The 27,044-nt window shown below is 45.2% G+C and overlaps 1 protein-coding gene across 1 annotated transcript in view; it reads left to right on the forward strand.

Moving 5' to 3' along the window:
* The window catches only part of LOC130385798 (kin of IRRE-like protein 3), a 158,517-nt gene that overhangs the window by 83,839 nt on the left and 47,634 nt on the right, over positions 1 to 27,044 (forward strand). The window contains exons 2-3 of the mRNA XM_056594494.1: positions 2,925 to 3,074; positions 15,442 to 15,591. Coding sequence (XP_056450469.1) covers positions 2,925 to 3,074; positions 15,442 to 15,591 — 300 coding nt within the window. The remainder of the gene's footprint in view (positions 1 to 2,924; positions 3,075 to 15,441; positions 15,592 to 27,044) is intronic.

Consider the following 27,044-nt stretch of genomic DNA (forward strand, 5'->3'; position numbering starts at 1 on the left):
TGTGTGTGTGTGTGTGTGTGTGTGTGTGTGTGTGTGTGTGTGTGTGTGTGTGTGTGTGTGTGTGTGTGTGTGTGTGTGTGTGTGTGTGTGTGTGTGTGGACGGGCGGTATCGATAGTAGAGTTTGAGGGATAGCGCTGTAGGGAGCTAGCGTAACGGCCAAGCCTGCTGTAACGGAACAGCATGGGATGAAAGGCTGACCTTAAGTTAGCTCGGTCACTGATCACAGCCTACCCACATTGCTCCACTGACCAATCACGTCGTCCGCTCCTCGCTCCAGCGATCCAAGCCAAGGTTTTCCTAATTTATTATTTTTTTACATTTCTTCTTCTTATTTTGTATTTGTCAGCTGGTGCTGATCTTCAAAAATAGCCCGGATGACAATCATGTAACACCAGCCCCCAAGACATGCTCACACGCTGGCCCGAGGGGAACACAATCAATGGAGATATAGATGGAAGAAATAGATATAGGAGATGGAAGGAAAAGGGGCGAGGGGGTGGGGGTTGAGGGTAGACTAGTGTGGGGTGGAAAGGGGGCTGTAGTTGGTGGGTGGGGGTGGTGGAAACGTGTGTGCTTACAGTTGATGTTGTATCTCTGCGGCGCCTTGCCAGCAGCAATCAAGACAAGCACAGCTGGGAGTCTGAAGGCTGAAGGAAAACAGCCCAACTGGAGCGGACATTAACGGACAACCTCAACCTCCGCCTCCATCACCACCACTACCACCATCGCCGGCGGCAGAAAAACAAATGAAACACAGAAAGAGAGCAAATAATTGCTGCACATTTTATATACCAAAGGTCAAGTCGGTGTTTGTAGCGTAACTTATGCTTATGACTAGAAAGAAAAATAAGTTTTCTCTCCAGTTCCATATTTCTGCTCCGCTGGGAAGACTGACAGATCTGGCAGATTTACATGACACATTGACAAGTGGAAAAGCAGCGAGCAAAGCAAGCTGTCTTCTCGGAGAGCGTCTTCGAGCGTTGAGTTATGATTATGTTCTCTGTACCACGTCTATGAGCTATTGCCAGTTCCTTTCTCTTGCTCGACGTGACAGCCTTTCTAGTATTGCATGTCAACTCTCGGGGCAAGATAGTAAGTAATAAGCTAAGGTTTGTGGGTCGGGTGTCTGACACCCTAGTTGAAAGGTTGTGGTTTGGAACCTTACAACGTCTGCGATGTACCTGAAGCCATCCTCAGCACACTACTTAACCCCAACCTGCTCATGATTGGCATGTACTCACTCACCCTGAATGCTTTGCTAAAATAAATACATAGTAATTAGACATCCGATCTAACACTTATCTATAAAAAATAACAAGAAGTGACCACTGGTGAGTAGCCCATGAATCTATGGACCCTTAAGATTCATAAAAACAGAGGAACAAAGAGGTTGTTAGCGCCAGTTAAAGACTTCCCACCCCTCTAGCAAGGCATCAGGTGTTAGTTGCTCTGTTTTGACACATCCGGCTGATGCCAGTTAGGCTACCGTGGACGGTTCTCGTTGCTTTTCACAGCCTCTAATTTGGCAGTGTGATGTCTATTTAATTTTTTGAAAAAATTGGCAAGGTTAGCACTTTCTAGTTGTTTATTTTCCAGGAAAGTTTGCAGAGTGCTGCAGAATGAAGTATGCTCATGAAAATATGTTTTTGTCCACATCATTTTTGTGAAGTCATAATATGACAGGGCTTATGTTATGTTAATACACAGTTTATAAGTCTCATCAGACTTTTTTCAAATAAGGACCAATGGTTCAGGTTCTCTCTATTTGCATTGTGCACAGACTCTGACCAAGAAGGTCGGTCAATCATAATCACACGTTTAAATATTATGGTTGGTTTACTGAATGAGCCTCGCACCAAACAACATTAAAAGACACCCTCGTAATTTTTGTTATAGTTAGTTTCAAATAATCATAAAAGTCAAATAAGATAGCACATTTTGATGGCCCGCTGATGTATAACAGGACACACATCATTCTCACCTTGCTATACTGTATGTCCTGGAGATATATCCTAAATAGATATTTAGTAAAAAAGTATTCTAAAGGCTGTGTAAATAGTCAAACTTTCCAAAATTTGGATCGACCTCAATCGCCAGGGTGAGGCTTGGATATCAGAACCCAAGCCAAAGTGAGGAGGAGTAGGGGGGAAGAGTAGGAGCAGTGCTCCAAAGGCTAGACGGTAGTTAGCCGACGCGACACTGCGCAGGATCGACAACTAGATTTCAGGGGGGGTGAGCGGAATAGGGGTGCCAATTACTAAAGCAAACGCTGGGCCAATAGGAGTGTGGGCGATGTCATTGGAGCCGCGGGCCATCGTCTGCATCGCCATATGGACGCTGCTGCCATGCGTCCTAAATGAGGTTGGGAGCTGTAGACAACACAGATCCCCCGGGGGGCTTTTTGTCCTCCCGCCCCCAGCCATGTAGGACACACAACACTTTGAAAGAAATCTTCACATGCATCTGGCTAATTCTGCTAATTCAGCCGCTCTCCAGGGGTTGGGTGCTCATCCATGGCAATCTCCACGGGGGGATTAAACGCTGCCATAACCAATTTGATTTATTTTCTGAAAGCTTCTTGAGAAACTGAGCGGCAGTTTACGCACCACAGATCACTTGCAAGAATCTCTTAAAACTGTATGTAGTTTGCTGACTGGCAGATACCCAGACAAAAAGTATGTGCGATCGAGTCCTAAGGCTCATGCTATGCCAACTACTGTAAGTGGGAACATGATGACTTTGAGAGGAAGGAAAACCTCTATTGTCCAATTTCAATCACAGTCTATGCTGCTGCAATCTTTGTCATTTTAACATTGCCTTGAGCTCAAGGGCGGCTCTGCAGGCGCAACGGCCTCCACTGTGGCCTCGTTGATTCACGTGGCATGACTTAACCGCCAGCTTTTCTGTGTGTCTTGGTTTCCAGGGGCGGGACCTGTGTTCACACAGCAGCCGACAGACCTGGTGGTGGTGGCGGGCCAGCCGGTGACGCTGCCCTGCTCCATCCCCGGCTACCACGGCATGGTGCTCTGGCTGCGTGACGGTATGGCCCTGGGGGTCAACCGAGACGTCTCAGGTAAGGGCCCTCACTAGAAGCTCCGCCAGCGGCTAATGCAGCTGCTCTGTAAAACACGCACACACGCATTGTACGCATATGAGACGATGAGGTGATTCAATAGACATGAACGTGTGTATAGATGATATGTAATTGTTTGGTGGTACTTTAGCTTGGATACACAGTGAAATACTAAAATACATTATTGTAGAAAATAGGAAGGAAACTGCTTTTCACACTTTCTAGCTAAGGCTCTGAAAACCTTGTGTATGTGTATGTGTGTGTGAGACTTAGAATCTGTACGAATGTGTGAGTGTGTGTGGTAGTTTGTGTGTGTGTGTGTGGGTGTGTGTGAGTGGTTTTGTGTTTGAATCAGTCTGTGTGTGTGTGTGTGTGTGTGTGTGTGTGTGTGTGTGTGTGTGTGTGTGTGTGTGTGTGTGTGTGTGTGTGTGTGTGTGTGTGTGGGTGTGTGTGTGTGTGTGTGTCTGAATCTGTGTGTGTATGTGGGTGTTTGTGTGTGTGTGTGTGTGTGTGTGTGTGTGTGTGTGTGTGTGTGTGTTTGTGTGTGTGTGTGTGTGTGTGTGTGTGTGTGTGTGTGTGTGTGTGTGTGTGTGTGTGTGTGTGTGTGTGTGTGTGTGTCTAAATCTGTGTGTGTATGTGGGCGTTTGAGTGTGTGTGTGTGTGTGTGTGTGTGTGTGTGTGTGTGTGTGCGCGCGTGTGTGTGCGTATAATTCCCGTTCATCACTGAACATGCTAATTGCCGTTCAGCACCAGCATGCGACTGTTGACCCGGAGAGATCAGCAGAACATTACTACACCTGTCATCACCTGATCTCCCTGCTGACAGCTCCCCCTCCGTCTGCTCCGCCCTCCTCCTGGCACCACTTATCAATACGATATCCGCCATATTACCTCGGCTCAGGAAGAAAGGGGGTATTAAATCTTCCCCTGATATAAACTGGATGAAGTGATTAAAAAGCTCAAAAGAATCCAATGGATCGGAAAAAACCAGGGATGAAGGCGGTAGGTTTTACAACTCTATGACTGGGCTGTGTTGAATTACGTGTCTTTTTGGGCGAGCAGCCGCGTTGAATCAGCTTCAAGTATCTCCGACAAGGTGCATCTTGGGAGAACTCTGATCTCTTCTAGTCCGTGCAACTGGGTTGAAGAAAGTTAACATTTATCACAACATCTGCTCTTCTGGCAGATGGTTTATCAGGTTCTTTTTACAGCTTATTTCAGAAACGGCCTGGACCACACAGACACGCGTGAGTGTGCGCCTTGATGTGAGTATATGTGTTTGTGTGTTCGTCTAAACAGATGGCTCCAGCTCAATAAAATCCTCCTCAGCCTACCAGGGATGGCTCAATAAAAATCCATTTCAGCGTCCGTCAGGCTAACAACGAAGATGTAAACAGACTCACACTGCAATGTACGCACACACGCGCTCTCCGTCCACACTATGACAGAAATACACTCGCTTTGTCCGTCGATTTTTTCATTTGCAAAATCCTACCCCCCATAAATCTTCATGTGATCATTTTTAAGCATCTTAACAGGACAGAAGCCCCGCCCCCTTCTTCCTCCTAGTTCATTTTGGCGTCGCCCGTTGTTCTCTAATTGGGCCTCCGAGGACGTTTGTCTACGATTACATCCATTCTGTCTCACTGCGGGCCCCGTCCCTGGTGCTGCTGAACCCAGGCATAATGACCGGTCCCCTGGGGACACTGCCCGCGCCTAACTAAACATCACTATCTACTCTGCTTGGTGGAGGGGGAAGGCCCGGTGGACTGCAGCACACTCACACGCATCATCACACACACACACACACACACACACACACACACACACACACACACACACACACACACACACACACACACACACACACACACACACACACACACACACACACACACACACACAGTACAGTGTGTATGTTTGTAGGTTTTTGATTGAATGCGTGTGTATATGTGTGTGTATTTTTGGGGGGTTACTGATTGAATATGTGTGTGTGTTTGTATGAGTTTGTGCTTTTGTTTATGGGTGTATTATTGAATGCCTGTGTGTGTTTGTCTGTGGCTGATTGCATGGATGTCTTTTCGATATGTGCAGTACATGAATATGTGATAATCGTGTGCATGTGTGTTTACACTTTTTGTCTCTGCTTTTGTGAATAGGAGTGGATGTTTGGATGTAGATATATGTTTGGGTAATTGCATGCCCGTATGCATTATTCATGTGTGTAAGAAGAACCGTATGCGTCTTTGTGTGTGTGTGTGTGATTGTTAGAGACAGAGAAAATGAGAGAGGGTGTGTATTAATGGTTTTGCCCATGTAAGTGATTCTGTCATGGCATTAGTGTTATTTTTTTCGCTCGTGATTGCAGATCAGTGACAAGGGCTAATGCGAGCGGGATTGACTTAAACGGTGCCAGCGCGTTTGTTATGTGTTGACAGCATAATAAGCCATTTCTCTTACCAGGGCGAACCCAAAAAAACTAAACAACACAGAGCCAGCCGTTCTGCTGACAATGCTCTCATTTAAGCATTATATTATTTCAAGAACCGTCACCTTATCGTGGTGGAGAGGTTTGCGTGTCCCTGTGAACCTGAGAGCTGTGTTGTCTGGAGCCTTGTGCTCCTGGTAGGGTCTCTCATGGCAGAGTGGTCTCAGGTGAGGGGCCAGACTAAGAATGGTTCAAAAAACTCCAATGAATAACGTAAAAAGAGGAGATGTGACCCGGCCCGGAGGAAGCCCGGGGCCCCCGTCTGGAGCCAGGCCCAGACGGAGGGCTCGATGGCGAGCGCCTGGTGGCCGGGTTTGCCACGGAGCCCGGTCGGGTACAGCCCGAACAAACTACGTGGCACCCCCCCTCTCTTCATCCCATGGGCCCACCACCTGTGGGAAGACCCGTTGGGGTCGGGTGCGCAGCCACATGGGTGGCAGCGAAGGTCAGGGGTCTCGACGGACCAGACCCGGGCGGCAGAAGCTGGCTCTGGGGACGTGGAACGTCACCTCGCTGTGGGGAAAGGAACCGGAGCTTGTGAGGGAGGTGGAGCGCTATCAGTTAGATCTGGTGGGGCTTACCTCCACGCACAGTCTCAGCTCTGGTACCGTACTCCTGGATAAGGGTTGGACTCTATTTTTCTCCGGAGTTGCCGAGGGCGTGAGGCGCCGGGCGGGTGTGGGGATACTCATAAATCCCCGGCTGAGCGCCGCGGTGTTGGAGTTTACCCCGGTAGACGAGAGGGTCGCCTCCCTGCGCCTAAGGGTTGTAGGGGGGAAAACTCTGACTGTTGTTTGTGCGTATGCACCAAACAGCAGCTCAGAGTACTCGGCCTTCTTGGAGACCCTGAATGGAGTCCTGTATGGGGCTCCAGTAGGGGACTCCGTAGTTCTGCTGGGAGACTTCAACGCCCACGTGGGCAACGATGGAGACACCTGGAGAGGCGTGGTGGGGAGGAACGGCCTCCCTGATCTAAACCCGAGCGGTCGTTTGTTATTGGATTTCTGTGCTAGTCATGGATTATCCATAACAAACACCATGTTCGAACATAAGGGTGCTCATAAGTGTACCTGGTACCAGAGTACCCTAGGCCGAAGATCGATGATCGATTTCGTGATCGTGTCATCTGATCTGAGGCCGCATGTTTTGGACACTCGGGTAAAGAGAGGGGCGGAACTGTCAACCGACCACCATCTGGTTGTGAGTTGGATCAGGGAATGGGGGAAATTTCCGGATAGACCTGGTAAGCCCAAACGAGTAGTGCGGGTGAACTGGGAACGTCTGGAGGAGGCCCCCGTCCTAGGTATCTTCAACTCACACCTCCGGCGGAGCTTTTCTGGCATTCCTGTGGAGGTTGGGGGCATTGAGCCGGAGTGGGCGGTGTTCAAAGCCTCCATTGCTGAAGCTGCGGTGGCTAGCTGTGGCCTCAGGGTCTTAGGCTCCTCAAGGGGCGGTAACCCTCGGACACCGTGGTGGACACCGGTGGTCAGGGAAGCCGTCCGACTGAAGAAGGAGGCCTTCCGGGATATGATATCCTGGAGGACTCCTGACTCGGTTGCAGGGTACCGACAGGCTCGAAGGGCTGCAGCGGCTGCCGTGTCGGAGGCTAAGCAGCGGGTGTGGGAGAAGTTCGGAGAGGCCATGGAGAAGGACTTTCGGTCGGCACCAAAGTGTTTCTGGAAGACTATCCGGCACCTCAGGAGGGGGAAACGGGGAACCATCCAAGCTGTGTACAGTAAGGATGGGACTCTGTTGACCTCAACTGAGGAGGTCGTCGGACGTTGGAAGGAACACTTTGAGGAACTCCTGAATCCGAATAACACGCCCTCTATGTTGGAGGCAGAGCTCGAGGTTGATGGTGTTTCGTCGTCAATTTCCCTGGTGGAGGTCACTGAGGTAGTCAAACATCTCCGCAGTGGCAAAGCCCCAGGGATTGATGAGATCCAGCCAGAAATGCTAAAGGCTCTGGGTGTTGAGGGGCTGTCATGGTTGACACGCCTATTCAACATCGCGTGGGAGTCGGGTACAGTGCCAAAGGAGTGGCAAACCGGGGTGGTGGTTCCCCTGTTCAAAAAGGGGGACCAGAGAGTGTGTGCCAATTATCGGGGTATCACACTTCTCAGCCTCCCTGGTAAAGTCTACTCCAAGGTGCTGGAAAGGAGGGTTCGGCCGATCGTCGAACCTCAGATTGAAGAGGAACAATGCGGTTTTCGCCCCGGACGTGGAACTACGGACCAGCTCTTTACTCTCGCAAGGATCCTGGAGGGGGCCTGGGAGTATGCCCATCCGGTCTACATGTGTTTTGTGGATCTGGAGAAGGCGTATGACCGGGTCCCCCGGGAGAAACTGTGGGAGGTGCTGCGGGAGTATGGGGTAAGGGGGTCTATCCTCAGGGCCATCCAATCTTTGTACTCCCAAAGCGAGAGCTGTGTTCGTGTTCTCGGCAGCCAGTCAGTTTCGTTCTCAGTGGGTGCTGGTCTCCGCCAGGGCTGCGCCTTGTCACCAATCCTGTTTGTGATATACATGGACAGGATATCGAGGCGTAGTCGTGGTGGGGAGGGGTTGCAGTTCGGTGGTCTGAGGATCTCGTCACTGCTTTTTGCAGATGATGTGGTCCTCATTGGATCATCGGCCTGTGACCTTCAGCACTCACTGGATCGGCTGGCGGCCGAGTGTGAAGCGGCTGGGATGAGGATCAGCACCGCTAAATCTGAGGCCATGACTTTTAGCAGGAAACCGGTGGATTGCTTACTCCGGGTAGGAAATGAGTCCTTAGCCCAAGTGAAGGAGTTCAAGTACCTCGGGGTCTTGTTCGCGAGTGAGGGTACTATGGAGCGTGAGATTGGCCGGAGAATCGGAGCAGCGGGGGCGGTATTGCGTTCGCTTTACCGCACCGTTGTAACGAAAAGAGAGCTGAGCCGCAAGGCAAAGCTCTCGATCTACCGGTCGATCTTCGTTCCTATCCTCACCTATGGTCATGAGGGCTGGGTGATGACCGAAAGGACGAGATCGCGGGTACAAGCGGCCGAGATGAGTTTTCTCAGAAGGGTGGCTGGCGTCTCCCTTAGGGATAGGGTGAGAAGCTCAGCCATCCGTGAGGAACTCGGATTAGAGCCGCTGCTCCTTTACTTAGAAAGGAGTCAGCTGAGGTGGTTCGGGCATCTGGTAAGGATGCCCACTGGGCGCCTTCCTTGGGAGGTGTTTCAGGCACGTCCAGTGGGGAGGAGACCTCGGGGAAGACCCAGGACTAGGTGGAGAGATTATATCTCAACACTGGCCTGGGAACGCCTCGGGATCCCCCCGTCAGAGCTGGTCAATGTGGCCCGGGAAAGGGAAGTCTGGGGCCCCCTGCTTGAGCTGCTCCCCCCGCGACCCGACCCCGGATAAGCGGATGACGATGAGGATGAGGATGAGGATTATTTCAATTGTCAGTGGAGGGAAAAAATAACCTTGGAAGTAGAAAGATATTAGTGGCGAAAGATAATGGCACTTGTGAAACTAAACACCATTGGCAATTCCGATTTAATAGGCCGTATGGGCGCTGGAGTAGCCTATTAACCTAAATCAAAAGTACAAAGTCAATGAGGGAATAAGGATTGACATGCAACGCCTGTGCAGTCCAAATGGGCTCTGAAAGGAAAGGTGTTGTGCAGAGTTCAACCGGCTACTAACTTCCCCCCTTCACCCCCCTTTTATGTCTTCCCATCTCTTTCTCTCTCTCTCTCTCTCTCTCTCTCTCTCTCTCTCTCTCTCTCTCTCACTCTCTCTCTCTCATCCTCTTCCTCCCTCTCTATGTATCTCCATATCTTTGTCTCCCTTGCCTTTCCCTCTCCCTCTCAATCTTTCTCTTTCACCCCCCCCCCCTCTCTCCCTCTCTTTCTCTCTCTGTCCTTTCTCCATCTCATCCTCTGTCAATACCACTGACCCTCCACGACCCTGTCGCCTAATCGGCAACAAAAGACCTCTCTACTTTACATGCAGCCTTCGCCTTGCGTGGTGCAGGAGCTATTACCCCCTCCAGGCGCCCCGTCCCTTCACAAAGTTCCTTTCACCAGCCAAGGTATTGATGATGATACAGCGCTCCAGCGAGGCTCCGCATATCGCAGGGCTTGAGTAGTCATTCAGCAGACCATTAACACAGCGACTGGGTCTAGACCTGCATCAACATTCATCGCCAAACGCGGCCCCCTTAAAAAGCATTCGGGCAAAGCTCCAAACACGCTCATCAGAAGTCAGTCAACATGCTAATGAACATGTCTGAATTGCCAAATGGTTTCGGGGATTCAATTCAATAAGATTACCGAAAAGCTGGGAAAGGTAAGGCTTCAGAGGTTACTAATTAAATGACCTGGAAGGGCTTGTTATATCCAGCCCTTTCACTTAAGTCTTTAATATCCGCTCATTTTTTCATGGACTATGTGATGATACTCCTCCTCATATGGATTGCATGGCTTTTCGGGGCACAAGTAAAACTGTTTTATTAAACAACAAAAATTGATGGAGCACAATACTGGGGTTTTTGCAAGTTGAGATTAGGGGCACTTAAAGGTTGGGTACGCGATTTGCGAAACGCCAGCAGATTTTGAAAATACACAACTCAAATGGTCCTACCCCCTCCCCTTCAACGCTGACTCTGACTCCACCCATTCCAAGTACCTGGACGCGCAATCATGCACGAGCGCGAACAGAGATGCGCGAGAGCGAGCCAGGCTAGCGTAGGTTTTCGTTTAACAACATGGCACTACATTCAGCTGTAAATTGCACCCAGTACCGCGGGAAGTAGGGGTTTTGGGGGTGCTGCAACACCCCCTGTCCGAGGCCCTGTCTTATCACAGAAAACGATCATTTCTAAAAACCAAAGTGGAGATTTCTGAAAACGCCGGTTATGTGTTGTCGTATCAACGGGGAGAAACGGGATTTTAGGTTCTGAAGCGTCACATTATGCACCAGGAAATGCTTAACGTCATGTGAGCATCCGCTGTACCGTATTGGTCCGAATATAAACACAAACCCCATTGTAATACGACCTATATTTGGAAAAAAGATTTGAAGACCAGATCTTGATTTCATGAATAAATAAATTGTATTAATTGAAATAATATACGAAAATAAAAAGGCATAGAATAAAACACTGCATTGCCACTAAACAGTAGTGCAAATAGGCCGTACTGATGTGTACACCAAAGACTTCCTGACACTCCTCTGCCCCGCTGTGTTCGCTCTGGCTGTGGTCGCTCCGAACTGTTTCGGCCCGTGGCAAAGCGAGTCATCCTCGCTGCTGTCCAAGGCATGTTGAGACGCAGCATTTATTTAATGCTCATATGTCCTAGTGCTGAAAAAAGGTTATATGAAAAAGTGTGAGGGTAGCGGTGGTGCGCTAAACTTGTTCTGTGAGCAGCTGGATGTGAACCATGGTGTGAAGGAAGTGAACACAACGATCGATTTTCAACTGTGCGCGCATGCACTGGTGTAATTGAGCTGCGCTGCTATATATCTTTTTTTATCAATGTGACGAGTTGCGAGTCTAGTGCAGGCCGGCTTTTTTTTTCCGGCTATGGTTGCACCAGATGTTATAAACATTAAACGGTCACATAAATCAATACTATTTTTAGAAAATGTATGTTTGTTTCATATAATTGTATTGGAAGTCCTGGTTTTCACTAGGGTTGCCGCGGTGTGGACATTTTCACACCGAGTAATACACTCGTCTCAACACCGGTATTACCGAGTATAAACGGTATAAACTTTGAAACTAGGTCAACCGCCACACAAGCATCGGTTTTTAGACCCTTCTCGTCCTTCAGTTGCCGCCAACGTTCAAAAGCAGCGCCTAGGATTATTCTTGATTTCAGTTTTTCTCTTTCAGCGTTTTTATTATCAATTACTCTCTGAAAAAGAGTTTTCCTTCTCTTTGCTGGTGGTGGTGGTGGTGGTGGGGATTGTGGCGTCTTGTCTGCCATGGAAATTGTCTTCTACTGCTAGGTCCAAATGTGGATTAACTAGTTCCAGTAGATACCGCAGGATAACAACAAACAGGAGCTTGCTCTGGGTCACGAGCTCTGGGTCACGAGTACTGCACGAAGGGGTCGCGCGCGGGGCGCAGGGGAGGGGGGGAGGGGGGGAGGGGGAGTGCAGTACGACCGTTTGATTGACGTACTTACTGTCCAATGAAACTCGGTGGCAATGGATATGATTGGCTGGAGTTTTTCGAGCCCTGCACGTTCCACAGATGATTGACAAGTTTAATTTTCATGTCAGTACTTCTAACTCAGTGGCTGTAAGCGGGTTATGATAAGGATTTCAAGTAATTTTGCAAAAATGGCCAAAAAAGCAAATCACCTATGCAACCTTTAATAAAAAGTGCAATATTGCCTTTTCAATAAGTCCTTGTTTGACACGAGGCCCGGGCGATACAATTCCCAAGAATAAAAATACAGTGTGTAGAGGTGTGTAAGGGCAAATCTCGGTTTTTTTCGCAAAGTAAAGTACCCACACATTGCCCACCGAAGGGCAAACAGCCAATCACCACCCTTTGACTGTGTCCTCTGACTGAACAATGAGAACTTTGCAGGACTGTAACCGCAGTGTTGTCTCTCGACTCCGGAGCGCAGGTCAGCTGCTCCCACAAGCTGTTTTGGTTCTGAATCAGAACCCTTGTCTGTCTTCTACAAACACATTTTGTCTAGCACTGTGTGCGCTACAATAGCGTCCAAGGGCTGTTTGTCCATCTGGCCGTTATTACAGAGTTCTTGGAGCAGGCTCTTGTTGTTATTCATTTATAAATGTATGCGTTTTAAATTTAACATTAAGCGCAATCCGATGATAGGATTTCACCAATCGTGTGGTTCTGTTTGGTAAAAAAAACAAAAAGAGATGTTATGCTAAAAGGCATGTGTATGTTGTACTGGACTGTGTTAGTGGATTTCTTTACAATACCGCCGCCAGTCGGCTAGTCCCAACAACCACATATCAACACCACCACTCCACCCCTTGCCACCATCACAAACCCACTACCAACACCACCTCCCCCAACCACCACCTCCCTAACCACCACAAGCACCTCCATTGTCACTACCATTACCTTCTTATCCACCACCTCCCCAATTGCCACCACCACCCACACCCCACTATCACTACCATGATCAACACCACCACTAATATGACCACAACCAGCATCACAACTAACCCTCCATGACTATTATGACCACCTCCATCATCAACACCAACCCCAACACCTCCACCACCACTTTCTTCCTACCACACTGCGATTCCTTTCTCCCCAGTTTGCTGGTAGTTATTTACAGGGTGCTGTTACTACAACACTGATTGGTCTCCCTTGCACTGGTTTCGTGAACAATCTCATGAAATCATTAACCGCTTTTCATGTTCCCTCGTGTGTAGAAGTGTAAAAGTTAAAAACACATGAGCGTGTTTGTTTGAAGACATACGAGCAAGCTGTCACATGTTGTTTTTTTCCCTAGAACAATTTTTTTATGAGATACCACAGCAACTGGTCAAATAAAGTGCCTGATACACAATGACATTGCAAATAGGATTCGTTGACTAATAAATTGGATACTTTCCAGAGTTGTCAATCAAGCAACCTATTGAGTTGCAAACAGGCACACATTTTTTTGTTTCAATCGAAATTATTTCATTTAAATCTAATCAAAATGTGAATCTATTTATAATGAGCTCATTCCCTGAGTGCCTGAGTGTCATTTATTGATTTGATTATCTTTAATTCAACATGATATCTGTGATATAAATATTAATACAAATAAAAAAAAAACAAGAGAGTCCACAGTTGGGAACCAAGTCATTTCTATACCACATGTTGTATGACTGGTTAGAAAGTGACGCCTCACATGGAGTAGGTGTGGGGTCTCTCCCTGTGTTCCCTGTAAGTTCCCCTTCTGTTTCTCCAAAGGATCCTCTGGTTCTCTCCAGGGGAGCCTGTGGCTCCCCCCCCCAGAGACATGTCTGGGTACTGTGCAGAGTGCTGCAGAAAGGTGACCTCCATCCAAATCTCCACTTGATGCAGCTGTGCAAGACAAATGAGGCCTAGATGCGTTACCTCTGGGAATCCATATATGTTATCCATGTATGTGTTGCTTTACACGCTCTATACACACAGAACCAGAGGCCAATGGTGAATGCTGTTATTGCATGGCTCTGGTTTTGAAAAGAGACTATCCATAGGGGGTGAGGTAGTGTTTCTGTTTGGGGTGGTGAGGGAGGGTGAGAGAATTACAAATCTCTATTTCACAATGGAATCAATAAACTGTGATGTTTTTCACTCAAGCCGTCGGGCATCAAAACAGCCTCCACCTTCCCCCGCTCCACCCCAACTGATGGTCTCCCAGCTTGCTCTCTCTCTCTCTCTCTCTCTCTCTCTCTCTCTCTCTCTCTCTCTCTCTCTCTCTCTCTCTCTCTCTCTCTCTCTCTCTCTCTTTCTCTCTGTCTCTCTCCATCTCTCTTTCTCTCTCAATCTCTCTTTCTCTTTCTGTCCCATGGTTCAAGAGCACCTCAATCGACCGATGGGGTCTTGGAAGTGACATCTGCCATAGATCCATGAGTGTGTGCATGTCTGTTTGTGTATGTGTGTCTGTGTGAGAGTATACGATGTTGTTCGGCACGCGTGTTAGATTTCCTTCACTGGAGTTGAGGCGAAGGGACTAATCTGTAGAGCAGCCTAGAGTGTCAAAGATGTGTCTGTAATGTGCTTTGAAGTGCCCTAGCCGGACCTGGGGCTAATAAATACAGATAGATTATGCAGTAAAATACAATTAATTTTCCTATCAATCTTAATTCATTGTATCTGTATATAAAAATAACTTAAAGTAAGGCTGATAAATGGTATGTTCAGAGTAATATCCGAGTGTACGTTTGAGGATAAAGAGTATGTTTGCCAATAGGTAAATAGTTTCCTGATATATTGTTTTCCTAGAAAACTAAAAGATTAGCTTTTTTATTCTAATTGTCCTCGTTAGCCGTTAGCCCTCTTTTGGCAGAGCACTTTCAACCGGTGTCAACGGCCTCAAAGGCTTCGGCGGTGTGTCTTCCCCCAGTTGTCCTGTCTGGCTCCCACGTATTCATTGTAAAATAGCAATTAAGGCATTCCTCTGTACAAGGTTGAGACGGGAGAGTGCCAAACCTCCTAATCTCCTGGGAGGCTAAACCCAAACAACAAACAGCCATGGTCTTCTTCCACCCAATTTCCACAGATGCACTCTGGAATTGCATGTACAGTTACAAGGCAATAACAGAAAGAGCAATTAATACGTATTGGAAAAACTCAACATTTGAACAAACATCCCCCCCCGGACTGTGTTTTGTTTATGTTTAGTGTCCACCATAAGAGCCGCTGTCTGAAAACAAGTTGTTTGGTACATTGAAAAAACAGGCTTTTGTTGCCAAATGTTCTAAATATCAGAATTACTGGGGACGCAACTGCCAATTCCTGTTTATGTTTTTATGTTAAAAAAAAATCAAAATGAGTCAGGGTTTGTTATCGTTATTTTCCTTATAACATTACAGCTCGAGTCAGTCAAATTACTATGTGCAAAGGTTGACTTTCCTTGGTGTACAAGATCGTATCTATATTAAGTGATCCTATTTCATTAGACTGCTATCATTGTGGGACTCAAATACACAAGGTATTCCTTTACCAACTTACATAATATCCTCATTACTCATGCTGTGATGTTCTTTTTGAACAGTGAATATCTGACACTAAAAATTGAAACACCTCAATGTCAGGTATTAACGATCATGAATCTATTCCCATATCGTCCAGCTCTGCTCTATGCACTGTTGCTGGAAGCTGTGCAGCTCGCTTATGAAACCCTACGGTCCTCTATTCCTCACCTCTTCCAGGGTACCCACGCTACGACATCGTCGGGGACCACAGCAAGGGGGAGTACCACCTCCTCATCCAGCGCACCGAGATGCAAGACGACGCCTTCTTCGAGTGCCAGGCCATCCAGGCGGCCATCCGGTCGAGACCCGCCCGCCTCACCGTGCTGGGTAAGACTATATAGAACTCTTTCTCTTTATCCATTTACTCCACGAAAAAGATAGTTTGTCTCGATAAATCATTGTATTGTGGTCCACAACTCATGGAAAAACAGTGCAGGTTTAAGTTTGTCATGTTTAATATCACACCAAGGTACAATACACTGCACACGTAAACCTTTTGATTAGTTGTAAAACCATCAGCCGAATGACTTAACAGAAGTTGTTCATAACACTTTACTTCGACGTCTTCTAAAAATGTTGTAATACTATCAAATATTGTTTTGTTTTGTTTCAGTTTCACCTTCGCTTTCATTGAGGATTGACCAGTGTAGAGTTAGGTTTCCGGTGTTAACCTGATCAGATGAGTTTTGATGATAGCGTCTTGAAAAATGATGGAAAGCAATGCTGTCTGATCCGGGATGGATCGTGTTCTGTTATCGCAGTACCAGGGTGAATGAAGGGTTGCAACCTGGTGGGGATATTTCCCTAGAGACCCTGTGGAGATGGTGATGCTCGGCGCCAGACTCTGTAACCTGACCTTTTAATTCTTATATTTGGAGGAGCAATTGAATATACTGTACATCCTGCAGCAGCCTTTATAGAGGCTGTCTAAAACGAAGGAATAAAATAGAATGGATTTTATAACGTACTAGATTGGAACAGGGGAGAATACCTAATTGGTTACAGTCCTCAAACTTTAGTCTTAGTTAAGAAAAACTAAAAATACATCAGGAGGGGATGTGGCGGAAGAGGAGAAGGAGGAGGAGGAGACAGAAGAGGAAGAGGAGTAAGGCAGGGGTAGTAAATGATACACAGTTAATCAAGGGGAGCTAATCCACAAATGCAACGTCCACCTGGATCCGTTCTCCAGCAGACCATCACTTGGCCCACCAAATTGATTTGGGACCCCGGCCGTTATGGGCTCTTGGTTGGAGAGTGTGGGTAGACATGGCGAAGGCAGATTACCATTATCGATTCAGGGCCTTCTCCATATTTAAAAGCATGATATATTCCAGAGCTATCTGTCCGTTGCACCGCCACCACTGCTCAGTCAATGCCCCCCCCCATCCTCCCCTTCCTTCCCCTACTAATCCTGAGATGGCTACTTAATGCCGAGAGAGAGTTGGAGAAAGATAGATGGTTGGGAAGAGTTAAGATGTGGGAGATTGGGGGTGGGGTTCATTAAAATGATTAATCTGAGATAACAGAGAGGGACTCGTTGTTGTTCATGTTTGTTGTTCTTTCGTTCTTTCTCCCTCTCACTCACAGAGAGACTCACCGTTCAGGCATGAGCACGATCAATGGTCTCCTTGCTGGCTTTAAAACACAACTGTAGCATGATGTGTGATGGAATAAAAGTAACTCCATAAAGCATGTTGCATATGAACCTGGAGTAGGGCTTGGCTCAAGTAAGAGCTTGTCTTGGCAGCTGGGCCTTGTTTGGAACCGGCCACGGCTGAGGCCAAAACTTATTACAGTGGGTGGGCATGATTCAACACATTCATAATTCATGAAACACTGAACCTATAACCGCTTTCATAACTTTTTGACATTATTAGCCTTTGTATTATTCATGTGCAAGCGTGGTTTTAAGTTGGTAACTTGCTATTTTCGAGGAACCGGCCAATGTATTAAAAATTGCAGATATAGAAGTCGGTAATGGTGTACATTAGACAACTTGAGTAATTAGAACAGAGTGGTAATTGGATCTTATCAGAAACAGCAATATATAGCTACACTTTGCAATATCCCATTGGTATATGTTGACTGTAGGTTACCTTTACATATACATGGGCATAAACATGTTGAATCAGCTGCAAGATAAATGTTTGCCTTCATTTTTGCAACCAAATTGAAAGCAAGAAGAAGGCAAAGATATTTCCCTCACCACACATTACTTTGGATAAAGCTTGTTTTTAAAGTCCTCTGCTTTCCCATACAAAAAGCAACCACCCAGAAAGACAGTGTTGGAAATTAAGTTTGAAAAGGGAAGGGAAATAGTCTTCAGTTTCAGTCCCCCCTGGACTAACTTTTCATTTCCCGGAAAACGTTTGTGCAAACCTACGGTAGAAGTAGTCGGATGCGAACCACAGTTAACACTGAAAAATAAATAAGCTAGAGAAGGTATGAAGACGAAGATGTGCAGTTTAATTCGATTTTTTGAAACAGTCAACTCATATCGCACTCTGACATGGCTTTTTCCGTTCCAAGGTTCGGGACAATATAGATCGCAGGTAAAACATTTGTTGGCACTTGCAACCAATGTCAACTTGTTTTCTTTCCTCCTAAAAAAATATATAAAATAAACAAAAAACCCAAACCAAATCCAATTTTGTATGCATATTGTATACTCCATCGCATTTTCTGAAGGAGACCGGCATGCTAGATGTTAGCGCGAGCTCAGGGTCCCAGCCGCTGGAGTAAAAAAGCCCTCAGAGCAACCGACTGCTGACCCCTGACCCCTCTGTTTTAGCGTGGCCGGCTAATCTATGTAGCCTTGGAGACGGACAAAGCTCTATTGAATAAGGCATGAGACGGAGCCTGTGGACAGGCCTCTAGGGAGACTCCAGAAGCTAATTAGATCTTCACAAACTCTTTCCAGACTACACACACACACACACAGACACACACAGACACACACACACACACACACACACACACACACACAGACACCTATAAACACACGCATGCAGGCACACATACATTCAACAAACACATGCATGCACAAGCACACATGTACTGTATTCACATAACCTCACACGTCCATTCATGCACACACACACAAACACACACACACACGCATATACATACATGCAAGCACAAATCACATATTGTATGTGGTTACAGACCTGCACGCATATACACACAGAGACACACACATCTATATGCGTATGAACACGCACACACAAAAGTCTTAATGTATATGTCAACAACACAGTCACACACACACGCACACACATATACGCAAATATACAGGTCCCTCATTTGTGTGTACATACAGCTGCACATACACACAAATGTACAGACACACACACATGCGCACACACACACACACACACACACACACACACACACACACACACACACACACACACACACACACACACACACACACACACACACACAGTCAATTTTCCAAAGAAAGAATAAAAGTATGCTGATGCCAGAGGTTGTTGTTGTTTTAAATTGGCTGCGGTAACCAAGAATGTGATTATCTAACCAAGTTATAGTAAATTACCATATTTTCAAACAAGTATGTTTTTATATTTCAGATGTTTGAGGTATAATTAAGAATGTTAGAATCTATCAATCAAGCGATATTAAGCAGTGTCTCTAGTTCGCAACCTACGCACTTGGCCTTAAAATAGCTCTTAACAAAGAGCAAAATTATTCCAAATATTAGCTAGCTGGGCTAACATTGAATTATTAAACACTACATGTTGATATTATAACAGATCAACACGGTACACTTTTTTTTTCTCCAATAGATTGTCTTTTGAGCTATTCCAACAGCCTTTTAGAGGGGAGCTAAGGTAAACACCAGCTGTTGCAAAGAATCGTTGAATTAATCACATTAATTATTATTAATGTCCTTCGTCAAAGTAATAGTGTCGTTGCATTATAAATACATTTTACAACCCTATTTCACCAAAGTTATCACCACAACAAAAAATATGCTCTTCCGTTACACGCGGATGATTTATGGATGTTAAGTTCTGAACACAACAGGAAAAACACAATTCCAAGAATTTCAGCCCACTTAACCCTGGAAGCTGTGATGTTCGCACATTTAAGTAGCTCAAATTGATTTTTGTGAGGTTTTAGTGAGTTTTTTTTGTCAATTGGTAGTTGTATTCATTTTTTCCGCTATACCTAAGAAAAAAATATATGCTTTTTACTCTGTCAATGGATGAATCATCTGAAGGAGAGGGCCAAGGAATGTCCTCCCCTTATTTTATTATACCTTTATTATTAATATAATGATAAAAATGAAATATGGTTTTAATTTGTCAATCGAGGAACCACCTGATAGAGAGAGCCAAGGATTGTCCTCCCACCATTTATTTATTTTTTTAAACCCAGCTGCCTCAAGGCTTCGTCTTAGCACTAACCTCCAACTGGGGAATAGCTTTATTATGTGGCCATCGCAGACAGACAAGTGGGTAATTGTGCTTGCTGTGGTCCTTCAACTCAGACCATCAAAATAGCAGTGGGCCCCTGTGGTGATTGTAGTGTGTATTGCCCAAGAGTTCTGTTGTGAAACACATTAGGACGTTCTGTGTGCATTGGGTTTACACATCATAGCATTAGAATAGCACATGTGGAGTATGTGAGGTCTTATATATATGTGAAGTTTTATATATATATGTATATATATATAAATGTATATATTTCAGGGTATTTGATTTCAACATTTGAGTTGATTTAGTGTCTTTGCACTCTGCTATTGAATGGCAGAGTTGTGTTAAATTGTTGGATTCAACCAATCAGGACATGTAATGGCACTGATTGCTGCACTCGCCGTTCAGGAAGAAAATGACTTTCAATAACGATTGGGAGGTTGTGTTGTTTACAGAAAAACAAAAAAGGCAAGTGAGTCACATGCAAATACCTGTCAAATTACCTTACTGTCTTGATTGTAATATTTTGGACAAATACCGTGCAACACAAGCTTAACTCTGACATCCCTCATCAACACCAGTCCTCCTTTATTAATGAGATGAGTCTATTTACATTGTGTCCTACGACTTTTTAGAACTGCATATCTAAGGGGATATCTGGACAGGGATTACCACTGTGTAACCCACCACCTCACTTTTTTTATCCGAAATGCATTGCTTTACTGTTAGGGTTTCCTTGAAACAGGAACAAGAAGAGGCTTTTACAGACAGAGGAGGGAATGAGGGGCACCATATAGCTACCCAACCCCTCCCCCCATCTCCCTTCCCATCCCCTCCATTCTTGCGTGCCGCTCAAACTGTCACCGGATTAGCTTCCACTTTGGCTCTTATCAACCTGAGTTTCATGCAATCAATCAGACACAATGAGGAGTGAGGGGGCGTCTGGATTGGGGGGGGTGGTCGGATCTCGACGTGCCAATAGCTGTGACAAATACATCTGACCTGCTTGACATCACAAGTTGGCTCCCGTTGCATCAGTACTGGGGTCATTTAGATCTATTGATGTCATTCTTCTTTTGACTGTGAAGATTTTAGTTTTTAACGGAAATATGGTAGAAGTAAGACCCCAAATCCCCCCCCAAAATATTGTAGAAAGATAAATAAATTGACAACTAAATAAATAAACATATTTCACAGTACTACATTTCAGAGGCAACAGGCATTGTTCCTGCAGGCGGTTTTATCGTGTGATTTTCTAATGAGACATGTCAGTCAGGGCTTAATGACACACCATATGGAGTGTACAAGACGTGTGTCATGTTCACAGACGTTGGGGTCCTGGGGTCGGCCGGGGGAGGGCGGAGGCTTCGCGGATCTCCCTATGTTCATCTTTCTAGCCATTTTCATAAAACTCTCCATTGATTCTGAATTGCAGCTATAAAACGGTGTAAAGCAAGACCCATTCAAAGTGTGATAGTTTTATGGAAAATAATTTGCAATCAAGTATTCTCCCCGTCATAAAGTTAGCGTTGGTAAATACGACTCAATCAAATTCCAGCAAATTAAACAAAGAAAAGCGTCTAACTGATGTGTCTGAATGAGAATTTCTTAATTGCTTGGAATCTGTCATCTGTTCACAGGGGTAGGTTTTAATAACGGCGGGTTTCTTTTCCACTTCCTTTTGGATGGGGTTCTCTGGTGGGAATCTCACTCAGCACATTCTAAACATTGATTAAAACAATTAAAGGTGTGATGAAATGTTTCCCTCTTGTATCTGCAGCAGTTGACTGATGAGGGCCCTTGGGCCCCAGCCAGGGAAATGACTTGTCCCGTTTATCTCCAACGCTGCTAGGGGCAAGGTACATCCTGTTTCGCAGTGAATCAAATGGGGGAAAAAAATAAGTTTAAACAAAAGTGTGTACCAGGGGAACGACAATGGAAGGTAGAAGTTTCATGAAGTTGGCTAAAATCTTTCATCTGGAGTGGAAACCATTGCTTATTTGAGAATGCGAAGATGTTAAAGACTTTGAGTTCCCTGTTGCTAATTTAGCTTATTAATTACTGAGGCTAAATGCACTGTGCAAATTAAAACATTTCCTCCCTCCCTCCCTACCTTTTATTCTCTCTGGTGTTCTCAACACAATCAGAGAGTCATACCACACAGGTCCCACCTCTCCCCTGGTTCCTCTGTATCTCTGTGACGATTATCTACCCTTCTCAAAATGAATTGGGTTGTGTGCGTCTTTTTTCTGTGAGCCCAAAGGGGCCTTTTGAATTCAAACTCTGTAACTAAAGAGTGAGACGTTCTCAGCACACAGGGATGGAGAGGAGCTGAAGGGCGTTCGATGGTGACAGCTCACCCCTCAACACCCCACGATAATTATTAAAGGGGCAGTGAACCCAAAATCGTTTATATGACTGTCAAGATAGTTATCTATGCAACCTTTTCACTAACTAAAATAAGACTAATTTCGACAGCAGTCAAACCCTATGTTTTTTTCCAGCCTCCACCAATCAGTTTTTGAACGTTCTTCACTACTTCGAACGCAGGTTGCAATTTGTCATTAGCTGGCCTCATGAGGAATCTATTGACCAGCCGTTTTAAATTGCCTATTTGGAACAATTAGGCCATGATGCTCTCCTTTGAAATACACAGCAAGTGACTGTAACTAGGAATGTTTTTCAGCCCAGTGACAGGGTTGCCAGGGAATCCACATCCCCTTGCTATCCTTCTGTCACAGCGGTCAAACACCATCGCTGATTGGGGGCGGGACGTGAGTCCTATGAAATGAGTCAGAGGGCATTAGGTTTTTTCAGGGATGCCATTATAGGATGGCAGCTGGCAACACCCTCTGTCTGGTGTCCTTGTTAACATTACTAAGTGGAGTAGATAACATGGAGATCAGTGTGTGCTTGGGTGTGATCGGGCTTAGGCGTGGTGTTGCCTACACGCAAGTAGGTTCTCAACCTCCTCCTATCCTTGGAATAACTTCTGAAAACCGCTTCTTAAAACGACCCCTCTCTCTCACAAGCAGCATGTGGCATTCTAAAAAAAAGGTCCCTCAGCAAACAAACATTGAGTGCGGCATGGTTTATTTACAGCGTTACACCATTCAAGCTGAAAGTGAACCAGATAGATCTCCTTCTAAGATTACTGCTCTAAACTATAATCATTAGTGCAAGAGTAATCTCTGTTTTAATATGTTCTGGTGTACAAAGTTGATATATTTATGATTTCTGAAAGAGATATTAATTAATGTTTTCATGATGTTTTTATGGTCTCATAAAAGGCCCATGGGTAACCCTTTTTTTAAAGTTTAGTTTGGGGAAATATAAGATTGTTATGAAAGATATGCATGACTATTTGCCTGTTTGCCTTGCAGTGGCATCTATGATACAGGGCAACATTGATTGAGTTCCAACGAAATGCCTGAGAAAATAGACTTGAGATAATGTGAGCCACAGTTTTAGGGGGCAATCCATTCTTTATAAGGAAGAGAGAATAGAAAAACTGAATTCAACTTTTCATAGTTTGGTTGCAGACTTTTTGTCATCTGTCTTTGTTAGAAAAGTTCTTCCTTTATAGTAAAAACCCTTCTGCAGAACCTATTCAAGGCCCCAGAGTGTAATTACTTTTTAATGTGTTCCATAACATATCCCTATTAACCTATTTTTCCTCACAGTGAGAGTGACTACCTCCCTTCTTTCGCCACAATTTACATTTCAGACACTGTCTTTGTTCTTATAATGAGCAAGAGCCATTCCAACCTTAAAACCCACAATTTGAGTTGGACAAAATCTAAATCTCATGTTTTTATTAAACAAGGCCATATTTGTCACATACTTTGTTTGAATACTCAAACTTTTGAAACTTCTTGAATTACTCTCTGGATAAACTTTTATTATGTAACCTGGCACAGATAAATGTTTCCATTTCCATTGCTAATGACATGGGGGTGCATTTTTCCTGCAGTACACCAAATCTTTAAATTAAATAAATTCCTTGAATCAATTCCACCAAAAGTAGGCCAACAATGAGGCTTACATACTGAACGTTAAACCAAGTACAGTGTTGTCACACTGACACGTCAATTCCTACCAACGCAACAACAACTGTAGTGTTTATAATGTTACAAATGTTACAGACACAAATGTTTAGGAACATAAATGAATGCTGAAAAATATAATTTCAGTATATGTATATGAATTATTGTGATATGACAATGCAGAATTATAATCTGCAATCTTGTAATTTTAGATTACATTTTTCTATATGCTGCTATATACATTGTTATTTCCTGATCATCTTCAATGACACAAGAACCAAAAAATAGATACTTTTAAATAGAATTGTGTGAGCTGTGAACACAAAACAACTACAGATAATGAAGATATACATTTTTCATACTATATTTCAAAAACAATCTTTGTGTTGGTTGGAAAAAAGAAACACACCCGGCTTAAAGTCTAGAAAGTATTTAGCGGCGATTTACCGTTGCACCCTTTAACCAGCAACCTCCTCAATCCACCCATAATTTTGGACATAAAACACAAGTGATTTGAGTCAGCTGGCCCTCTTAATCACACCATAAGTGCTTGCCTGGGAATCTTCTGTGACATCTTGTCTCTTGTTTAGTGCATTGCATTTTCCCTTTGCCGGGGGTAGATCATCTCTTCTGGGTAATAACTGTTCCTCTAATGAGTCCCATACACATCTGTTGGAGGCCGTGCATAGCATCTCTGTGCAACACCACTATAGGACATTTAGCAAGACTTCCGACACAGCACTAACATTATGTCTCTGTATAGCTGGGGTACCACACCTGGGAGTGAGGCGGAGAGACAGATGAAGGAAAAAGACAGCGAGCGGGAAAGCGAGATATGAAAGGCAAGGGAAGGTTTCTATGATCTCTGTCTTTTCTTTTTGTAGTTTGGATTGCTAGCCTGCCATCGTGTGAAACGAAGATGGTCACTAAATGCAGCTTCCCGGTGTGGCTCCCGTCAGGCTGAGTGACTGATTGAAGGGAGGGAGCTCTGATGAACTCTCTGCTGCTTCCATACCTCCTGAACACCAGTAGGCCACATTAGGAAGAGAGGGGTTTTTTTAACCCCTGATTGTATGTATACTTATGATATTGTGCATCCATGAAAACAAATGGAGGAGTAAGAAACGTGTCAAAAGCGTCCCTGGACAAAGAAGTCTATGTTTGCTTAAGGTGAACGAGTTGAGGCGTCAACAGAGACATAATGCTTTAACGGTGGAACGGGAACGCGTTTCATCTACGCTGGCTGTGTGAAATATGCAGGTGCAGCTGGCGTACACCTGCACCGACAATTATGACTTGCGAGTTGCAGTTTGTCTCTAAAAAACTTTCTCCTCTCCCCCCTCCCCACGTGAGCACTTGATACGCACTGTTGTCTGGGTTCTGTTGCTCGGCAACGATTACCAGGACTCTTTTTCATGACATGGTTTGTCAACGCGGAGAACTGCACAAACCAGGTCACAATCCCAGTCATCAGAAACAAGTTAGTAATTAGCATTTCAGCCTTTCGTAAACATTTAGCTGGAAACAGAACTAGAAATATATTACGCTGTGGCTTCCTCCACACAACACATGATAATGTAGTGCTTAGGACGTTCAACCTCCAGCCAGGAGGTACCTGGTTACGAGTCCCAAGGTCCACATTGCTTACTTTACTGCTCTGTAATGTTGTCTGGGTTCCTGAGCCGAATGTACTGCAATAGGCAGGCATCACCACAAAAATACAAAAGCTAGAGAAACATTGTGCTGTAATGGAAAAGCTGGTTGAGGAAGGGAAATATCCTCCAAGCAAGCAGAGTGAGCAGAGTGTGAAAGGCTGTGTTGTAGAGGGAAACTAGTGCACATAGTCCTCCAATGGCTCCTCGAGTCCTCCACACACCAAAGCACGAGCTTAGAGCGCAAACTGAAGCCAAACTTCCTTTCTGCCTTGTCTTCACACGGAAGGCAAATTCAATTCAGCGCATGCTCACTCATCTAGGCGATTTAAATTGATCAGCTGAACCAAATGCTGCATTAAAAATACTATCCGAAGATGTAATAAATAGACCCTGTGTGGGGAAAAGACAGTGCCCTGCAATGCGCCTCAGCGCCGCCTGTGGCGTGAAAGCGCTGATGGATTTACAATGAAATGAAAGTGAATGCACTTTCCGCAAGCACTCTACACTTTAGCTTTGGCTTTTGGAGGCTTCATACAACGCCTAGCGCCGACCAAGCATCGACGTTCTCTGAGGAAAAAGAGGCCGAGTACGGTCTTGAACTCTGTACCGTCCCTCCCTCCCCCCTCACTTCTCCTTTCTTCCCCACCCACCCTCCCACCCTCTTCCTTGTCTTCCTTCCAAGCACTAAGGATGTGCCAGCTGCGTGTTGCGTTTGATTTAGGCCTGCCCCAGATCTGCAAGCTAATGAGCTGAGTGCTCAATCAATAATTCACTCAAGTTTGAATAAAATTCAGTGTGATTAGATCCACTTTCGCACAAGAATGTAATCAGTGCCTTGCAGCCACCTCAACAACTGCTTCTGGCGCTCGTGTCATTCCAACTTGTCTTTTCGGTCGGTTGTTGTGTGCTTATTATTCTTATTGCTGTTTAATCGGCCCCTTGCACTGGCTGTGCACCAATGACCTCCTCGGTGTCTGAGGTGGACAAGAAAAGGGGCCAGGCGTCTGCAATCACAAACGTCTTCCCTCCCCACGCTCTCCACGTAATTGCTCACCTGTGGAAGGAATCTGTTGAAACGTTTATCGATTCTGGTTCATCAGAGATACTGGGGGTGTACTGTGAGGGCTGTAAGGACAGATGTCACTAAATGCAAGGCTCAAGCCAAGGAAAGGAATTTGATGGATTATAATGTATGGTAGTCAGTGCATTTAGCCTTTAGAGACTGACTATGATAGTGGTCTTATTTTCTAATAATCCACTGATTTCCTTTTTATTCCAGGGGTAGCAAACCTTTGATATCAGGCGTTTAGCGCCAGGTGTTGTTTTTATAATTTTTTAAATAGCATTGAAACACAATTTATCTTCTTAAACTCATAAATTCACCCCCTGGCATTGCATTGTAAGTGTTTGCAAGCTTCATATTCTCAGGCCTTGGCGAATTGGCGAGGCTAGCTTGTAACTTGTCACACTGCTACTCATCCGTTGGTCATGAATAGGAAGGGGTTTGCACTGCACTCTTCTTCACAATGTGACCTATCAGTGTCGCTGTAGGGATGACTAATGTTTCTAAGGGCACGGCGATATAGAACATTGACTGTTACGTGCTCCATCGTAGACAGAATGCTTTTGTTTGGCTTTTT

The sequence above is a fragment of the Gadus chalcogrammus genome, chromosome 7 (assembly GCF_026213295.1).
Source record: "Gadus chalcogrammus isolate NIFS_2021 chromosome 7, NIFS_Gcha_1.0, whole genome shotgun sequence".
Classification (NCBI taxonomy): domain Eukaryota; kingdom Metazoa; phylum Chordata; class Actinopteri; order Gadiformes; family Gadidae; genus Gadus; species Gadus chalcogrammus.